The sequence below is a fragment of the Urocitellus parryii genome, chromosome 7 (genome assembly GCF_045843805.1).
Source record: "Urocitellus parryii isolate mUroPar1 chromosome 7, mUroPar1.hap1, whole genome shotgun sequence".
NCBI classification, from domain to species: Eukaryota; Metazoa; Chordata; class Mammalia; order Rodentia; family Sciuridae; genus Urocitellus; species Urocitellus parryii.
The window spans coordinates 143,263,625-143,280,963 of NC_135537.1; the positions used below are offsets into that span (position 1 = coordinate 143,263,625).

Below are 17,339 nucleotides of genomic sequence, written 5' to 3' on the forward strand. Positions count from 1 at the left end.
TATAGCCTAAAATTTAAGTACAAATTCCTGAGTTGATTATGACATTTATAGCAACTTCTATTCTAAACCCAAATCCTATCTTTATTTGTGTAAAAGCAGTTGGTATTCCATGGTCGTCATCATCTTTTTTATTTTAATTTTTTTGTAGTTGTAGATGGACAGAATGCCTTTTTTAATTTATTTTTTATTCAGTTCTAAGGATTGAACCTGGTGCCTCACATGTGCTAGGCAAGTGCTCTGCTACTGAGATATAGCCCCAGCTCTCATGGCTTTTAAATTTATTTGTTTCTTTATGGGGGTTGGGTTACCAGGAATAGAACTCAGGGGCATTCTACCACTGAGCCACATCTTCAGCTCTATTTTGTTATTTTATTTAAGAGAGAGTGTCTCACTGAGTTGCTTAGTGCCTGGATGTTTGCTGAGGCTGACTTTGAGCTCACAATCCTCCTGCCTCAGCCTCCTGAGCTGCTGGGATTACAGCCATCTGCCATCATGCCTGGTTTACGCTTAATTTTTTGTGGGGGTACTGGGGATTGAACCCAGGAATGCTATGCCATTGAGCCACACCCCTAGCCCTTTTTTAATTTTTAATTTTGAGACAGGGTTACACTAAGTTGCTTTGGGCCTTGCTAAAGCTGGCCTTGAATTTGGTGATCTTCCTACCTCAGCCTCCCGATCTCTTGGGGTTACAGGCAGGCACCACTGTGGCTGGCTAATACTTTATATCCAAGTTCTTGGAAATCATTTGCAAAAACGTTAGTAGAAGGAGACAATAGAAAACATGTATATATTTCGTGTTTTTTTTTTTTCCTTTTTCTAAGGTATCAGTCAATCTGTGATACTAGACCAAAATTGTCATTTGTAACCTTAAAACTCAATTTTTAAAAATATTTTTTAGTTTTTGATGGAACTTTATTTTATTTCTTTATATATGATGCTGAGAAATCGAACCCAGTGCGTCACACATGCTAGGCAATCATGCTACCACTGAGCCACAACCTCAGCTCCAAAACTCAATGTTAAAAAAAAATATATTTTTATTAGTTATTGATGGACCTTTACTTATTTATTTGTTAGTATGTGGTGCTGAGAATCAAACCCAGGACCTCACACATGCTAGGCAAGCGCTCTACCACTAAGCCATAGCCACAGCCCCAAAACTCAATTTGTAACCTTAAAACTCAATAAAACCCACCATCTGTGCCCCAAAAGAAAAAAAAAATTCTTTCTTTCTTTTTTTTTTTTTTTTTTTGAGTAGCTTTTGAAAATTTCAGAACTAGCAAATTTTAGAAACTCACTATGGTTATACCTTTGGTTCCTAGGTTTTCCTGATGTTTCTTCTTGCTTTTTTGGTGTGGTTATGTATATTTTAAATATCTTTATTTTTCTTTTAGAATGGCTTATATGATATCTTCTCTAACTCTTGTTTCTGGCACTCTAATTTTGAATGTATGGGGACCAAGCATTGCTTATTAGAATAAATATCTCTTGCTTTTCTGTAGTTATTAATCTAGCAGGGTAATAAGAGTTTCTTATGCTATGTAACCTGCCAATATTGGAATTCTCTAGTCCAAAGAGTTGGAATAATTCTTAAACTTTTAAGTGCATTTCCATAGAGAAAACACATCCTGAAAAGATTTTCAGATTGGAGTTGCTTACAAATGTGTTTGCAGGGGCAATGAAAAGTAGAATGTTTCCTCTCTTATTTGTTCTGCTTTTATTTCTAGCCCAGTGTTAGTGGTTGGAGAAATCCCCTCAAAAGATACCTTTTATTGGGGGTATTTTCAAGCCTATATTTTCAGTAGTGTCAGAAGGCAAAGTGTTTTTTGTTTTATTTCATCTTGTTTTAGTTTTTCAGTTCTGGGGATTGAACCCAAGGCCTTGGGCATCCTTGGCAAGTACTCTGTCACTGAACTATATCCCTAGCCCTCAAGAGCCTTTTATCAGTGTTTTTTGTTAATATCCAAACTTTTGAGTTAATAATCTTCCCTTCCTAAACATTCCCTATTATAAGCATCTTTTTGTACAGAAACAAGGTCTGGGGGGTCCAATTTCCTTAGGCTGCCATTTCCCAGGTTTGTATATAAGCCCTAGGGGATATAATGGTGATCAAAACACATCTGTCTTTTTTTTTTAAATTGATTTTTTAAATATACTACAGCTGAATGCATTACAATTCATATTACACATACAGAGCATAATTTTTCATACTTCTGGTTGTATATAAAGTATACTCACACCAATTCCAAAACACGATCTGTCTTTATGGAACATAATGTTTAGGAGGAAAGACATAATGAATAAAATTATAATTGTGGGAAAGAAAAGTATGGGGAAGCCATGAGTATATAAAATAGAAGACACAGCTCTCTTGGATGTGGAAATAGTGATGGTGAAAGCCATGATTTGGAAGATGGACACAGGCTGGTCCGAGTGCAGTGGTGTATGAACATAAGAGTAAAATGGGGAGGGAGAATGAGCAGGCAGATGGTTTCAGAAAAAAAAAAAAAAAAGAATATGGTAAATATAGCCTTTGAGGCAAGAAGAGTGGCATGGAAAGAGTCTTGAACAGATGACCATGGACAGATAATACAGTTTTGTAGGATATGTAAGAATATCTTCTTTGAGCATCTGAGTCTGAACCCTATATTTGGGGAGCCTGGATTCCAGAATAATGGGCTCAATGTAGTCACCAACTCCTCAGCTTTATATATCATAGGATAAATTCTATAAAAAAAGTTGAATGGCTGCTATCTAGCAGGATAAATGCCAAGTAGCTTATCAACTTGTGCTGTTTTGAGGTAATCATAGCCATGACCCTGGAAGCGAAGCTTTTTACCTGCCATTATCAGATTAGTGTGTATAAACTAGAGGTACTGATCTTGGTCTCTTTTCGGCATATAAACATTGATATCTTTCTTGGATCTGGCTATTAAAATTTGGAGTTCTAACATGAATCATGTTTCAAAATGTTAGTCTCTTTTGACTTATTCTGCAGACTGATTGAAAACTGTCAGATGTTTGTGTTTAGAATGTACTATTCCAAAATTGCAAATGTTTCATCAACTTTTGTGTTAGTAGATTGTAATTATACATATTAGTGCAATTCATATTACACATTTGTGTATGCACACAGTATAAAAATATAATTTGGTCAGTCATGTAAAAACATGGAATAGTTTGCATGTCGTCTTTCTGCAGAGGCCATGCTAATCTTTTCTATATCATTTCAATTTTGGTACACGTACTGTCGAAGCAAGCACCTTCATCCATTTTCTTGCAACTATATTGCTTATTTCCTAAGAATGTATGGACAGGAAACATCATGTAGATGAACTAAATCCTTATCTGGTATCTTTTTTCTGCTCATCTAAACTAGATTCTTTATAGCCTAAATAAAACCAAGTTGGTCTTACATGATTTTTTCCCCCTTTCTTTATCTGATCCAGCTTAAACAATTAGGATATGGACATAGTAGCTATAAGAGGGAAGAGAAAAAGGGGGAAAAAAAGTTTGCTTTTTTTTTCTTGGAAGAAACCGCCTATGCAAGTAAAAATGGTTACACTTATTCTAGATTATATATATGTATATATAGTGTATCCTTTGAGGTGGGAGTTTGGGAGGAATCTTGTACAGCAAACCGTATTCCCATTGTTAATTTCAAACCTTTTTTATATTGATACTTTTATTTGTGAAATACATTGCTCATACTCAAGATATTTTCACACTGTTAAATTTCTATACAGTTTTTGTTATTGTAAGTTTCTATTTTGTTTTATTTTTTTTTTATCACTGAGCTACATACCCAGTTCTTTTTATTTTTAAGACAGAGTCTCACTAAATTGCTGAGGCTGGCCTTGAAACTGCAATCCTCTTCCTTCTGGCTAAATTTTTAAAAAGGTTTTAAAGTCTTATTCTCAATTTCTTACATTATTGTGGAATGATAAGTGTACCTAATGACCTCAATTTACAGCCACATTTTGAATAATACTATTTAAATATTTTCTAGAGTAGATAATAATATAAGATGTTTCTGGCATGTCACAGCTGGAACTTAGAATTTGGAATCACATTTCCCAGAAAAACAGCGTAAATACTATTAATATCACAGTGTAAAATGGGCCATGAACCCTGACCTTCAAAAACTATTACTCTAGGAGGACATTCTTATCCTTTACAAAAAGCATTTATTAGTGTCTTTCTGTAAGACACTGCTAGGGACACCAATAAAATATAAAGATTTCAAAAGAATGTGTATGCAGGAATACTGACAGTAATAAATAAAAGTGTTTATAAAGTAAAGAGGTTATACTTAAATTCTGGATGGGTGAGCTTGGCGTCTTGGTAAAATGAGACAATACTGGATCTGTTATTTGATGCAAACTTCACAATCTTAACAGAGGTAATTTTTCTCATAGGTATCATGTCACAACTAAGAACTGAACCAGAAGTGAAATTGGAATTTTCTAGTTCTTTTATCATTCTATTTTCTGATGTAAAGCTTTAATGAAGATAATAAGAAATGAAACCATATTATAGGCAGTGATTAGACAATGGATTTGGTAGTTGGGTACTAATTAGAAAATTGCAGCCAGGTGTGGTGGCTCGCGCCTGTAATCCCTATGACTGGAGAGCCTGAAGCAGGAGGATCCAGAGTTCAAAGCCAGCCTTAGCAATAGGGAGGCACCAAGCAACTCAAGACACCCTGTCTCTAAATAAAATACAAAATAGGGCTGGAGATGTGGCTCAATGGTTGAGTGCCCCTGAGTTCAGTCCCCGGTACCAAGAAAAAAAAGTTGTAGAAAAGAAATTTTAAAAACAAGAAAATGAAAATAATAAAAGTAAAATTAGTAGCACACTTGCCTGGCATGTGTGAGGCACTGGGTTCGATTCTCAGCACCACATATAAATAAATAAAATAAAGATCTATCAACAAATAAAAAAAAAGGAAAGAAAATTTGCAGAAAGGAACGATAGGTAGAAAATGGTGTTTTCAGAAAATTAATCTGCATGAGGATTTGCGTTCAATCTTCCAACGTAAAGAAAAAGGAAAAAGATTGGGCTGGGGATGTGGATCAAGCAGTAGCGTGCTCGCCTGGCATGTGTGCGACCCGGGTTCGATCCTCAGCACCACATACCAACAAAGATGTTGTGTCCGCCGAGAACTAAAAAATAAATATTAAAAATTCTCTCTCTCTCTCTCTCCTCTCTCTTTAAAAAAAAAAGAAAAGAAAAGAAAAAGGAAAGATTAACTTGGCCTTGTTAACTTGGCCTTGTTTAATTGAACCAACTAGGAGTTGGCTAGAATTGTAATGGATTATCTTCTAACATGTGGAAGTTATAGAATGTTTCTTTCTTTTAGTTATATTTTGGAGGTTTAACTACTTTTTAAGGAAATGTTTATGAAATTTTTGAAATTACTTTTTTTAGTACTGGGGATCAAACCACTGAGCTATATCCCAGCCCTTTTTGTATTTGAGACAGGGTCTTGCAAAATTGCTGACACTGGCTTTGAGCTCAATGATGATTCTCCTGCCTCAGCCTCCTAAGCCACTGAAATTACAGGTGTGCACCACCACACCCATCTTATTTATGGGTCCATTTTTATGGGGAAAATTTGAACTATCCTCCTTCTCTTTCCTTTTATTGGTGCATACTAGGGATTGAACCCTGGGATACTTAACCACTGAGCTACATCTCTAGCCCTTTTTATGTTTTATTTTGAGACCAGGTCTCACTATGTTTATGTGGCTGGCCTCAAATTTGTGATCCTTCTGCCTCAGCCTCCCAAGTTGCTTGGATTAAAGGCATGTGCCACCATGCCCATCCTATGAACCATCCTTTTAGTAAAATATCATGTAAATGACTAATGTACTTTTAAAATATCAACTTTGAGTATAGTTTACATTTAATAAATATACTCATCTTAAGTATGAGTTCAAGTATTAAGTTCAAGACTTTAAAAAAAAGGTACAGGAGATTGATCCTGGGGTCTTCAGTTACAAGTCATCAACTTCCCATCCCCCCTCAACAAGTTTTCATGGCTGACCTTGAGCTTATGATCCTCTTGCCTCAGCCTCCCGAATGTCTAGGTTTATAAGTGTGCACTACCACTCCTGGCTGATAGTTCAAGTTTTAACAAATGTATGTACTTTTTAATCTTTGCCACAATCAAAAATGTAAAACATTTGCATGACTTTGAAAAATTCTTTGGTTTGTATAGTCAGTCAATCCCCCAATGTCTGCTTTTGTTTCTTTATTTGTTTTAAAGTATAATTTACATTCATTCACTCCTTTTGGTGTATAATTAGTTCTTTTGTCAAACTTACACAGATATCAATCACTGCAGTCCAGATAAACCCTAAAATTTTTTTCTTGCCTCTTTCATTGTTAGTCTTTCCCACGTGTTTTTAAAACCGTCTGATTTATGTCACAAAATAATTTAAAAGTGCTTCTAATATTTGAATTACCTATTTTTAAGAATTCCAATGTATACTGTTTTTGCCTTTTTTTTTTTTTTCCTTTTTTGGTACCAGAGATTGAACTCGGGGCCACTTGACCAGTGAGCCACATCCCCAGCCCTATTTTGTATTTTACTTTAATTTTTTTTTCTATTTTGTATTTATTATTTAGAGACGTGAGTTGCTTAGCGCCTCGCCATTGCTAAGGCTGGCTTTGAACTCGTGATCCTCCTGTTTCAGCCTCCCGAGCTGCTGGGATTATAGGTGTCCACCACCATACCCAGCTCTGCCTCAGTTTTTGCCTCTTAATTATACTTTTTAGGGGCTGGGGTTGTGGCTCAGAGAGAGGTAGAGTGCTCGCCTAGCAAATGTGAGGCACTGGGTTCAAACCTCAGCACCACATAAAAATGAAATAAAGATATTGTGCCCACCTACAACTAAAAATAAATATTAAAAAATTATACTAATACTGCTTAAACCTTTGTACTTCCACTCTTCCATTGTCATTTTGTTCTCTACTGATATTCTCGAATACTTTCCTTAGTACAGTTCTATTTTTTTTTTTTTTTAAATAACCTAGCCGCCACACAGCCTTGTAGGTTCAAACAGCAAGTCTTTTTTTTTTTTTTTTTAAGAGAGAGTGAGAGAGGAGAGAGAGAGAGAGAATTTTTAATATTTATTTTTTTTTTAGTTCTTGGCAGACACAACATCTTTGTTGGTATGTGGTGCTGAGGATCGAACCCGGGCCGCACGCATGCCAGGCGAGCGCGCTACCGCTTGAGCCACATCCCCAGCCCATTAGTACAGTTCTAGAAGTGCCCCCACAATGTTCCTGCTCTAGTTTTTTTATCAGTTGGATGGTTTACTTCACTTAGAAAATACAGGCATCCCCACATCTTTCATTGAAATATCTTACTTGCCTCTTCTATATCTTGGAAAAGAGGAGTCCTAGGCAAATTTAGAGTATAATATGTTCCCATTTTTGTCATTGCTCTAGCCTCAATGTCTTTCTGTAACTCTTCCTTTCTATTATAAAACATATCTAGATTGTTACCATCATGTAAGAAAAAAAAAAAAAACAAAAAAACAGATATCCTTGACTGGTTCTTATTGTTCTGTAAGTATTATTTACTTTCATTCTTTTCACTGGTAAATTTCTTGAGTTAAATGATCAGTTCTGCTTTCCTTTTCTCACTGTCTGTTTTCTCTTGGTTTTTATAATCTGAATTGCCAGTATCACATCATAGAAAGTGTGCTCTAAAATGTTATGAACGACTCCTGACCAATAGATAAGCCTGTTTTCTCTTGAGCTTTAAAGGTTTACAAAAGCTGTTGATGTTTGTTTATTCTGTCCCATCCTAATAGTTTTTCATTGACAATAGCTGTTTTTCAAAACAAAGGCTCACTGGTTCATGCTTCCTTTTGAATAGCTTCTTCAGAAAAAAGTGAAAATGGCATGTTTAAAGTGAATTACAGAACTATAGTAGATTTGTAGTTGGTGTTTCACTCCTAATTGAAATGTAAAACAAAGGGTTTGCATCATGGATTAGGAGGGTTGAATTTCCATTGCTTTAAGTCAAACACTTGGATCAATTCAACTCTTCTTATCAAAATTTCCTTTTGCGATGTGGGAAGGGAAACCTTCCATTTTGTAGGTAAGACACTAAAGCACAGTAATTTATCTGGCATCTCATTTTGTCTATTTTTTTTCCCTGCCCTATTCCTGTGATTTTTGTTTTTGCTTTTATTTTTGTGGATTTGGAGGATTTTGGTTGTTTATTTGTTTAAAGTATATAGTAGACATACTCATTTGGATGTCATTCTTAATGATGGTAAAGCACATGGAGTCATGGGCCAGAACAGCAATTAAGAATGAGAAAATCAAATATTTATAAATTAGCTGGAGTAGTTTTCACTGTTATAAATTAACGTCTAGGCTATTTTATTATAGAATATTAATGTGATGAAAACTTTTGTTTGTTTTGTTTAGCTTGTCAGCTCATTTGCAGCTTACATTTACTGGTTTCTTCCACAAAAATGGTACGTACTTTAAGTATTTTGGCATCCAACAACCAAATATGTTTGGAAATGTTTTAAAAAATTGGTATTAAGATTACATTTAATGGAAAGATGTTCTATTGGGAAAGTGTTCTTTGTTGTTTTTCAGTGCTGGAAATGGAGTCTAGGGCCTTGTGTAAGTTAGGTAAGTGCTCTACTGCTGAGCTCAGCCCCAGCCCTCTGCTACTTGTTTTTGAACTTCAGGTTTGAAATCTAATGATGAAAATTTTAATCAATTGCCTTAGAACTGGAATAGGGGACTCGGGTTGTAGCCCAGAGGTAGAGCACTTACCTAGCATGTGTGAGGCACTGGGTTCAATCCTCAGCACTGCATATAAATAAGAAAAAAATAAAGTTTCGTTGACAACTAACTAAATAAAAACATGTCTACATATATTTAGAAAAACCACAATAGGTAAAGAATCCATTCTGCAAAGACATTTTGAGTTAATGTTATTGCATCATGTTTTTTTCTAAATAAATGGATATTATCAATATGTTAGGCATTAAACCAAGGAAATTATATAATATTTTATATTCAGTAAAACCTGAAAGCATGCTGGGGAAAATTATAGTTGTTTTTTTAAAAAAAAATGCATAAAATACCTCTAAACTTAGTCCATCCTAAATTTGTGCATACATCCACTAATTATCGAGGAATGGAATAAAACCTTTATTATCAACAGACACCAGGTCGGTCTTCCTTTATTGTTCAGTAAGAAACAAAGTTTAAGGGGCTGGATATGTATATAGTTTAGTAGTAGAGTACCTGCATAGCATGTGAAAGACCTTAGCACTGATTCAAAGTCCTGCTGGAAAACAAAAAAAACCAACAAAGTTTTATATTAAAATACTATAGTAGAACATTTTAACTGTTTTTTTTTTGGGGGGGGTGGTGCTGGGGATTAAACTTAGGGGCACTCATCCATTGAGCCACATCCCCAACCTTATTTTGTATTTTATTTAGAGACAGGGTCTCACTGAGTTGTCTAGGGCCTTGCTAAGTTTCTGAGGCTGGCTTTGAACTTGTGATCCTCCTGCCTCAGCCTCCTGAGCTGCTCAGATTATAGGTGTGTGCCACTGAACCTGCTCATGTTTTTAATGTACGATGTTTGCAATTTGGTCATGTCTATTATCAGCTAATGTAATTTTCAGGTTTTGTCTTAGATCTAGTCCATTTTTATATAAGAAGTAAGCCAAATGGCATTTCTATGTTTTTCTCCCCCTAAATTATTTACAGTTATATTCTGGGATCCTTATTTTATTTTTTTTAGAGAGAGAGAGAGAGAGAGAGAGAGAATTTCAATATTTATTTTTTAGTTTTCGGCGGACACAACATCATTGTTTGTATGTGGTGCTGAGGATCGAACCCGGGCCGCACGCATGCCAGGCGAGCGCGCTACTGCTTGAGCCACATCCCCAGCCCGGATCCTTATTTTTATTCATCTATATTTGGTTTTCTGTGGTACTTTGAAAGTATGTATCAAATCTAATACTTTTGTTTTTTCTCTTTTGAGTACTGGGGATTAAACCCAGGGCCTAGCACATGCTAGGCAAATGGTCTACCAAATGGTCTACCATTGAGCTGTATCCCAGCTCATAATTTTAACTTTTAGGTTCATTTGCTCTTTGTTTCCAGAGACTTGTTAAAGTGCATATATATCTATCTTTGGGAAGCAGTGTGTTTTTTTTTTTAGAATTTTTAATATTTATTTTTTAGTTTTTGGCAGACACAACATCTTTGTTTCTATGTGGTGCTGAGGATCGAACCCGGGCTGCACACATGCCAGGCGAGCGCGCTACTGCTTGAGCCACATCCCCAGCCTGGAAGCAGTGTGTTTAAACTATTTTTTCTGTTCTCCAAGACAAAATATAAAGTTTGAAAATTGGTCAAATTCACTTTGTTTCTTTTCTTTTGTTTTCTTTTTCTTTGGATACTAGGGATTGAACTTGGGCACTTAACCACTGAGCCACATCCCCAACCCTATATAGTGTTTTATTAGAGATAGAGTCTCACTGAGTTGCTAAGCACCTTGCTATTGCTGAGGCTGGCTTTGAACTCCTGTCTCAGCCTCCAAAGCCACTGGAGTTACAGGCGTGCTCCACCATACCCGCTGTTTCTTTTCTCTCTCTCTATATATATTTTTTTAAATCAATCTTTTGAATACAACTTTTTTTTAATATTTATTTACTTATTTTTTAGTTTTCGGCAGACACAACATATTTGTATGTGGTGCTGAGGATCGAACCCGGGCCACATGCATGCCAGGCGAGCGCGCTACCGCTTGAGCCACATCCCAGCCCCTTTTCTATATATTATTAAAAGTCAATCTGAAAGTGAGCTCTGATGATAGTTTCCTGAAAACAATTTCCTATTATAACTTTGAAATTAACATAAATTAGGAAGAAGCAAGTACATTTCCTCTCATGTTCATTCAAATTACATTTTTTTTTTTTAAAGGAATTAACGTTAAGAAACCAGGATACAAAATCAATGTCAAAATCCCTAGGGCGGGCTGGGGATGTGGCTCAAGCGGTAGCGCGCTCGCCTGGCATGCGTGCGGCCCGGGTTCGATCCTCAGCACCACATACAAACAAAGATGTTGTGTCCGCCGAGAAATAAAAAATAAATATTAAAAATTCTCTCTAAAAAAAAAAAAAAAAAAAAATCCCTAGGGCTAGGGATATAGCTCAGTTGGTAGAATGCTTGCCTCATGTGCACAAGGCCCTGGGTTCAATCCCCAGCACCACAAAAAAAAAAAAATCCCTAAAATTTGCATTTTTCCCCTTTTTGTTTTTAAATGAAGACTTTTGCTTAGCAATTGCTACTAAAAGAGCTAAGAATAAATATAGAGATTATTAGGGTACCATTTTCATGGTGAGAATTATTCTGAGAGTTTTTGTTTCTGAGTTTTGACTACTGGATTATTTTTTTGCTATACATGTGTTTTCATCCTGATTCAGCTTTCAAAGAGACTGATACAGATGCTTATATCTTGTGTGAAGAGATGATTTTTAAAGTGAAAAAGTATTGGAAACTTTTTGTTTCTTCATGTATGTGATGATATATTCATCTGTTACAATAGTTCTATGTTGAAGGTTAATGAGGAATTAATGATTGAATATTTAGTTTAGTTAACACATTTTGGACTTTATGAGGTAGCGGAGATTGATCCTAGGACTTCTCACATGCTAGGCAGGTCCTCTTCTATTGAGCTACATTCACAGCTCTGAACCTTTGGGACTTTAAAGACAAACATATTATAGAGGAGTACTCTGGAACCTAAATTTGCAAGGCTTTTGTTAACTGATATAGAAAATATACACTTTAGTATTCAAAACTAAAATTAGTAAATTTTATAAGCTATGGGATTATCCTAGGTAGTAAACAGTAGCAAGGTTTTGCTTTCCTATTTAGACTTTATAAATTCTAGGGAAAGGGTTTTTTTAAAAAAAAACAAAACTAACTTCTTTTTCTAAAATTGTGATCAATTAAAGAACCTTTTTAGTTTAGTATCTCATAAACAAACATGTAATAGTAGCCAATTTAAATTTCCTAGTAATAGATTTTGGCAGGGGGAAAAAATTAAAGATACTTATTTTATTTTCCTGTGGTTGTCTATATACTCATTTCTTTCATAATTTCTGCCAAGAGGGTTTAACTATGTTTATCAAAATTACTTTTTATTGGCAGTTTATTATGTTATCATATATGTTAAATCTTGAAATCAGAAGTAATTGGTATATAGGAAGGTAATTATGTTTTTCTTGTGAAAGGTTTATTTAAATTACTATATAAAGAGGCTTTTAAAGTGTTTGCTGCAAGTTTGGAACTTAATTGGGGAAAGAAGAATGAGTCAACTTGTTTTGAATCTTTATTATGGGAAGTCTTTATTGTTTGAAATTCCCAAACTTGGGAAAATACATACTGTATTTATTTATAGTATTGATTTTCTGTTTAGATAAGCCATCACAAAACTCAGAAAATGAACAAAATTCTGTTACCCTAGAAGTCCTGCTTGTCAAAGTTTGTCACAAAAAAAGAAAGGTAATGTATAAAATACTGATAGATCAAGTGGAATGATTTTATTGAACTTGTTTATGCATATGTAGAAATATGTTGATGGCTGAATTATAACACTAACTTCTTTGTGGCCTTCCATAACTTTGTGTTTTTTCTAATGCATACAAAACTTTCTCCAGAGGAATCTGGAGATAAGGAAAGAAGCTATATTTTAGCATTTTATGATGTGAATTTATTTGCTTCACTATCATTTCAGTTTTGTTAGGTTCTTTCTTGCTATTAGTACTCATTAAAATTTTAAATAAGGGGTAAGAGAGAGGTTTTTTCCCAAAAGAAACACTACTCTCAGGCAAAGAAATTTTGTTATCAGCATTATCAGCCATTAACTTATTAATACATTGCTTCAAATTTTTATTTAGAAGATAAAATCTTTTCACCATAGAAACAAGTGTTACAGTGGTTAAGTTTCCTGGGCAACCTACCAAAGCCAACAGATATACTTTGAGTAGCTTCAAGTCCTTCAGTCTTTTAAGAGAAACAGGAACTGACCTATATAGAGGTTCCTATGCTTATGTCCTGTCAGAATCTTATTAAGATGATAAGGGGGTTGAAAACTTCTGGAACATTGGTGGAAAGTTGGCTATGGCCATAGGAAACAGCAATATAATTACATATATTAAAAAGTTTATGTAAAGTTTGGACACATTGCTCCTTACTTCTACCCAACCCCCATACAAACAGTGAGGGAAAAATTGTGCAAGAATTTGATAATTAAAATGTGAATTTAAGCCAGGTGTGGTGGCGCATGCCTGTAATCCCAGGAATTTGGGAGGCTGAGGCAGGAGGATTGCAAGTTCAAGGCCAGCCTCAGGTATTTAGTGAGGCCCTAAGCAACTTAGTGAGACCCTGTCTCAATAAAAAATAAAAATGCTAGGGATGTAGTTCAGGTTTTAAAGGGCCCCTGGGTTCAATTCCAGTATCTCCCTCAAATGCAAAAAAAATGTGAATAATAGTGTAATGTGATATAATAGTCAACTGCCAGTATTAGTCATTCTATAGTGTTAGAACTTGGGGTGTGAGTGAGATTTAATATTTCTCATTTTACACTCCTTTGTGCAGTAGACTATGAGCCAATATTCAAGTTTTTTTTTTGTTTTGTTTTTTAAAAGATACTACCATGAGAGGTAATATGTGGGCTGGGGTTGTGGTTCAGTGGTAGAGCACTTGCCTAGCATGTGTGAGGCACTGGGTTCAATCCTCAACACCACGTAAAAATAAATAAACAAAATAAAGGCATTGTGTCCATCTACTTAAAAAAAATATATATATAATATGTAGAATAATACCATAAGATATGTCTCTCATCACAAAGGTCCATCCTCTGTATCTTTCAGTTTTTCTCTTTCAGGATAACATTTTTTAAAAAATATTTTTTTAGTTGTTGATAGACCTCTATTTTATTTATTTATATGTGCCTCACACATGCCAGGCAAGTGTTCTACTGCTGAGCCCCAGCCCCAGCCCTCAGCATAACATCTTTACATGTTAACAGAACATTACTTAGAATTTGGTAACTTGCTTCTACTAAACATTTTTTAATATGAATTTGTTTCATAATGTTGACTGTGGGCCTTTTTGTTTTTCAATTCTGGTGATTTTCATCTGTACCAGATATTGTTGAAAATTTAAGGTAAATGTTGCAGTTACATGGATTTAGCATTTTAAGCATAATTTTTAATTCCATATTTCTTTTGTACTAACTGGAATAGAACACAATAAGCAATCTACATCTGAGGTACACCCCCAGTCCTTAATTGCCAATATAAAACTATTTTGTATGACCATCATCTAGATATTGAATATACTGCATCATTGTTTTCATCGTATTGCAGAAATCTTTAGTTGATTTAATATTTGGAATATAGTTCCACATTTTTTATCTTTGCTTCACAGTTTCCAAAACAGTGATTGTTTTAATATGGCATTTGGTAAGCATGGCCTATACCATGTTTCCTGTAGCTATGGTTAGAAATTTCATTGTATTGTTGCTCATGTATAAATTTAATTTAATAATCTTTACCTTTGCAGGATGTAAGTTGTCCAATAAGACAAGTTCCCACAGGTAAAAAGCAGGTGCCTTTGAATCCCGACCTCAATCAAACAAAACCTGGAAATTTCCCGTCCCTTGCAGTTTCCAGTAATGAATTTGAACCTAGTAACAGCCATATGGTGAAGTCTTACTCATTGCTATTTAGAGTGACTCGTCCGGGAAGAAGAGAGTTTAATGGAATGATAAATGGAGAAACCAATGAAAATATTGGTAATTTTTATTTTAATAATCTAAATTTCATCATTGGAGAATAAGATGGTCAGTAAAAATGACTGAATCAGTATTCCTTTATAATGTTCATAGTTGTTTGTGAAGTATTGTTTTGATTATTTTAAAACCTTACCTTTCCAAAGTTGGAAAGACTGATATTTTTAATTATCTGTTAGCACACAGATTTTTTTTTTAGTTGTTGATAGACCTCTATTGAGGTTGAAAGAATTGTAAATACCTGTCTACTCACTACCTACATTAAAACAGGAACTTTTTAATTAATTAATTTTTTTGAGATAGAGACTCACTTCACTTTGTTGTTCAGGATAGTGTTGAATTCCTGGGTTCAAGTGATCCTTCTGTCTCAGCCCCTAAGTGTTGGGACTCAGGTGCTACCTCTACTTACATCCAGCTTGAATACAAATATTTTATTATATTTATCACATATTTATCCCTCTACCCATTCCTCTATTTCAACAATTCTATATTTATCTTTGAAATAATCATCTGACTAACATATAGATGTGGGGTGGGGGTGGGGTGCAGGTTGGGTAAATCAGTCCTATTCTCCGAAGGCTCACAATCTAGCATATGAAGATGGGCAAGAAATAAATGTGGTAAAATGATGAGTTCTATAACAGAGGTGTATGGAGAAGCACCATAGAGGAAATAATCTTTGTGAGTCTTGAAGTGTTTTTTGAAGTTCCTAAACAGGAACAGTGATTAAGGAGTTTGCTTAGCAAAGAAGATTGTGTCAAACAGAAACCATCATTTGCAAAGATATGGGTTAGTGTCAGTGAATATAAACAAGTAAGGGCATACACATATGGTAAAATTGCAAATTGGAACAAATGTGGTCTGTGGCCTCATTTAGGATAAATGTAGCATGTTTTGTGTTAAGGGACCATATATCATAAATAACATTTTTGTTTGAATATTTGATTTATAAGAAATATTTGTTAAATTCAGATGTCAATGAAGAACTTCCAGCCAGAAGGAAACGAAATCGTGAAGATGGGGAAAAGACATTTGTTGCACAAATGACAGTATTTGATAAAAACAGGTAATGTTGATGGACAAGTAAGGGTTCCATAATGTTCTAGAAATGTTTACATTCTGAAGTAGAAATTAATGGTGATATTGTTTCCTTACCTTTTTTTCTTTCTTTCTTTCTTAACAAATGGTGGAAAAAAATACTGAATTTCTCTTGATAACACAGAATGCAGTAAAGCACAGAAAAGGAACTATTAATGATTCAGTTGAGTGTTTTCGTTTGGCAAGTATTTGAGTGTCTGTTCTTTGCCAGACACTGTTCAAGGCAGAGAAGGCAACAAAGTTCCTTCATGAGCTTGTAATGTAGGACATTGACCACAACACAAAAACATTAACTGATGTCACTGTGCTATGAAGAAAAACATAAAGAGAATAAATGATTACTATAAAGCCTCTAGGTGGAGGTAATATTTGAGCAGACTTCAGTGAAATGAGTGCTGTGGAAATCTTAGGGTGTGTGTTTACTGAAGATAAGAAAATTGTATATAATCATTGTGTGGCTATGTGAGTATTTCACATAGGGTGGCAAAGAAATACCAGGGCATACAATCATCTCTACAGTTTCTATTTGGGGAAAAAACCATTTTAGCATCAGTAAAAGAAAGTCTAGGAAACAATGTAGCAGTTTTTTTTACACAGAGTCAGTGGATGAAGCCTATACATGCTATGATTTTTTTGTACTAGACTGATTGCTGGTAATTAAGTACAGTTCACTTTCAGTAAAATAATAGGAGAAAGAGCCAAGAAAAGTAACTGGGCCATTCCTCTTATTTTTAAAAATGAACTAGATTGATGCTTTAACATAATCATTTGTTAGCCACCAGGTAAATAAAGGTGTAAGGCTCTTAATATGACAGCCTTGAAGATTAGATATAATGAGATAGAGCTAATGCACGCTTCTAATCTAGCTACGAAGGGTGTTGAGGCAGGAGGATCATAGTTCAAAGCCAGGCTCTGCAACTTAGTGAGACTTGTTTCAAAATATAAAAAAGGATTGGGGAGGTAGCTTAGGAATGGAGTATTTTCACAGCATGTTTGAGGCCCTCAGTTCCATCCCCAGCACCTCAAATTAGAAAGAGAGATTTTGGCTAACATTTGTCTTAGAATATATCATATAATGTCAACATTAGTAATAGGAATCATTGTAGTGTGTTTATTTTTAAAATCAGAAATTTGAGTGTGGATCACATTTATATAGAAAACAATAGGAACATAAACATGCTAGAAGACAGTGATTATGTCTTCTAGCAGTGAGGACAATGCTTACTGGGCTTTGTTGATATTGATAAATGTTCTGTTTTAGGCAGTGATCGGGTACATTATGTTTTCTTTTTTTTCTAATTTACATATGTTTTAACATATTCCTTGTATGAAAGGAATGCTTTTTTAATATTTATTTTTTAGTTGTAGTTGAACACAAACT

At 34.8% G+C, this 17,339-nt stretch overlaps 1 protein-coding gene and 1 pseudogene across 1 annotated transcript in view; one reads left to right on the top strand and one right to left on the bottom strand.

Moving 5' to 3' along the window:
• The window catches only part of Suz12 (SUZ12 polycomb repressive complex 2 subunit), a 49,843-nt gene that overhangs the window by 11,962 nt on the left and 20,542 nt on the right, over positions 1 to 17,339 (top strand). The window contains exons 5-8 of the mRNA XM_077800602.1: positions 8,452 to 8,501; positions 12,482 to 12,567; positions 14,632 to 14,863; positions 15,833 to 15,926. Of these exons, the coding sequence (XP_077656728.1) occupies positions 8,452 to 8,501; positions 12,482 to 12,567; positions 14,632 to 14,863; positions 15,833 to 15,926 (462 nt within the window). The remainder of the gene's footprint in view (positions 1 to 8,451; positions 8,502 to 12,481; positions 12,568 to 14,631; positions 14,864 to 15,832; positions 15,927 to 17,339) is intronic.
• On the bottom strand, positions 3,165 to 3,263 carry LOC113182896 (U6 spliceosomal RNA; annotated as a pseudogene).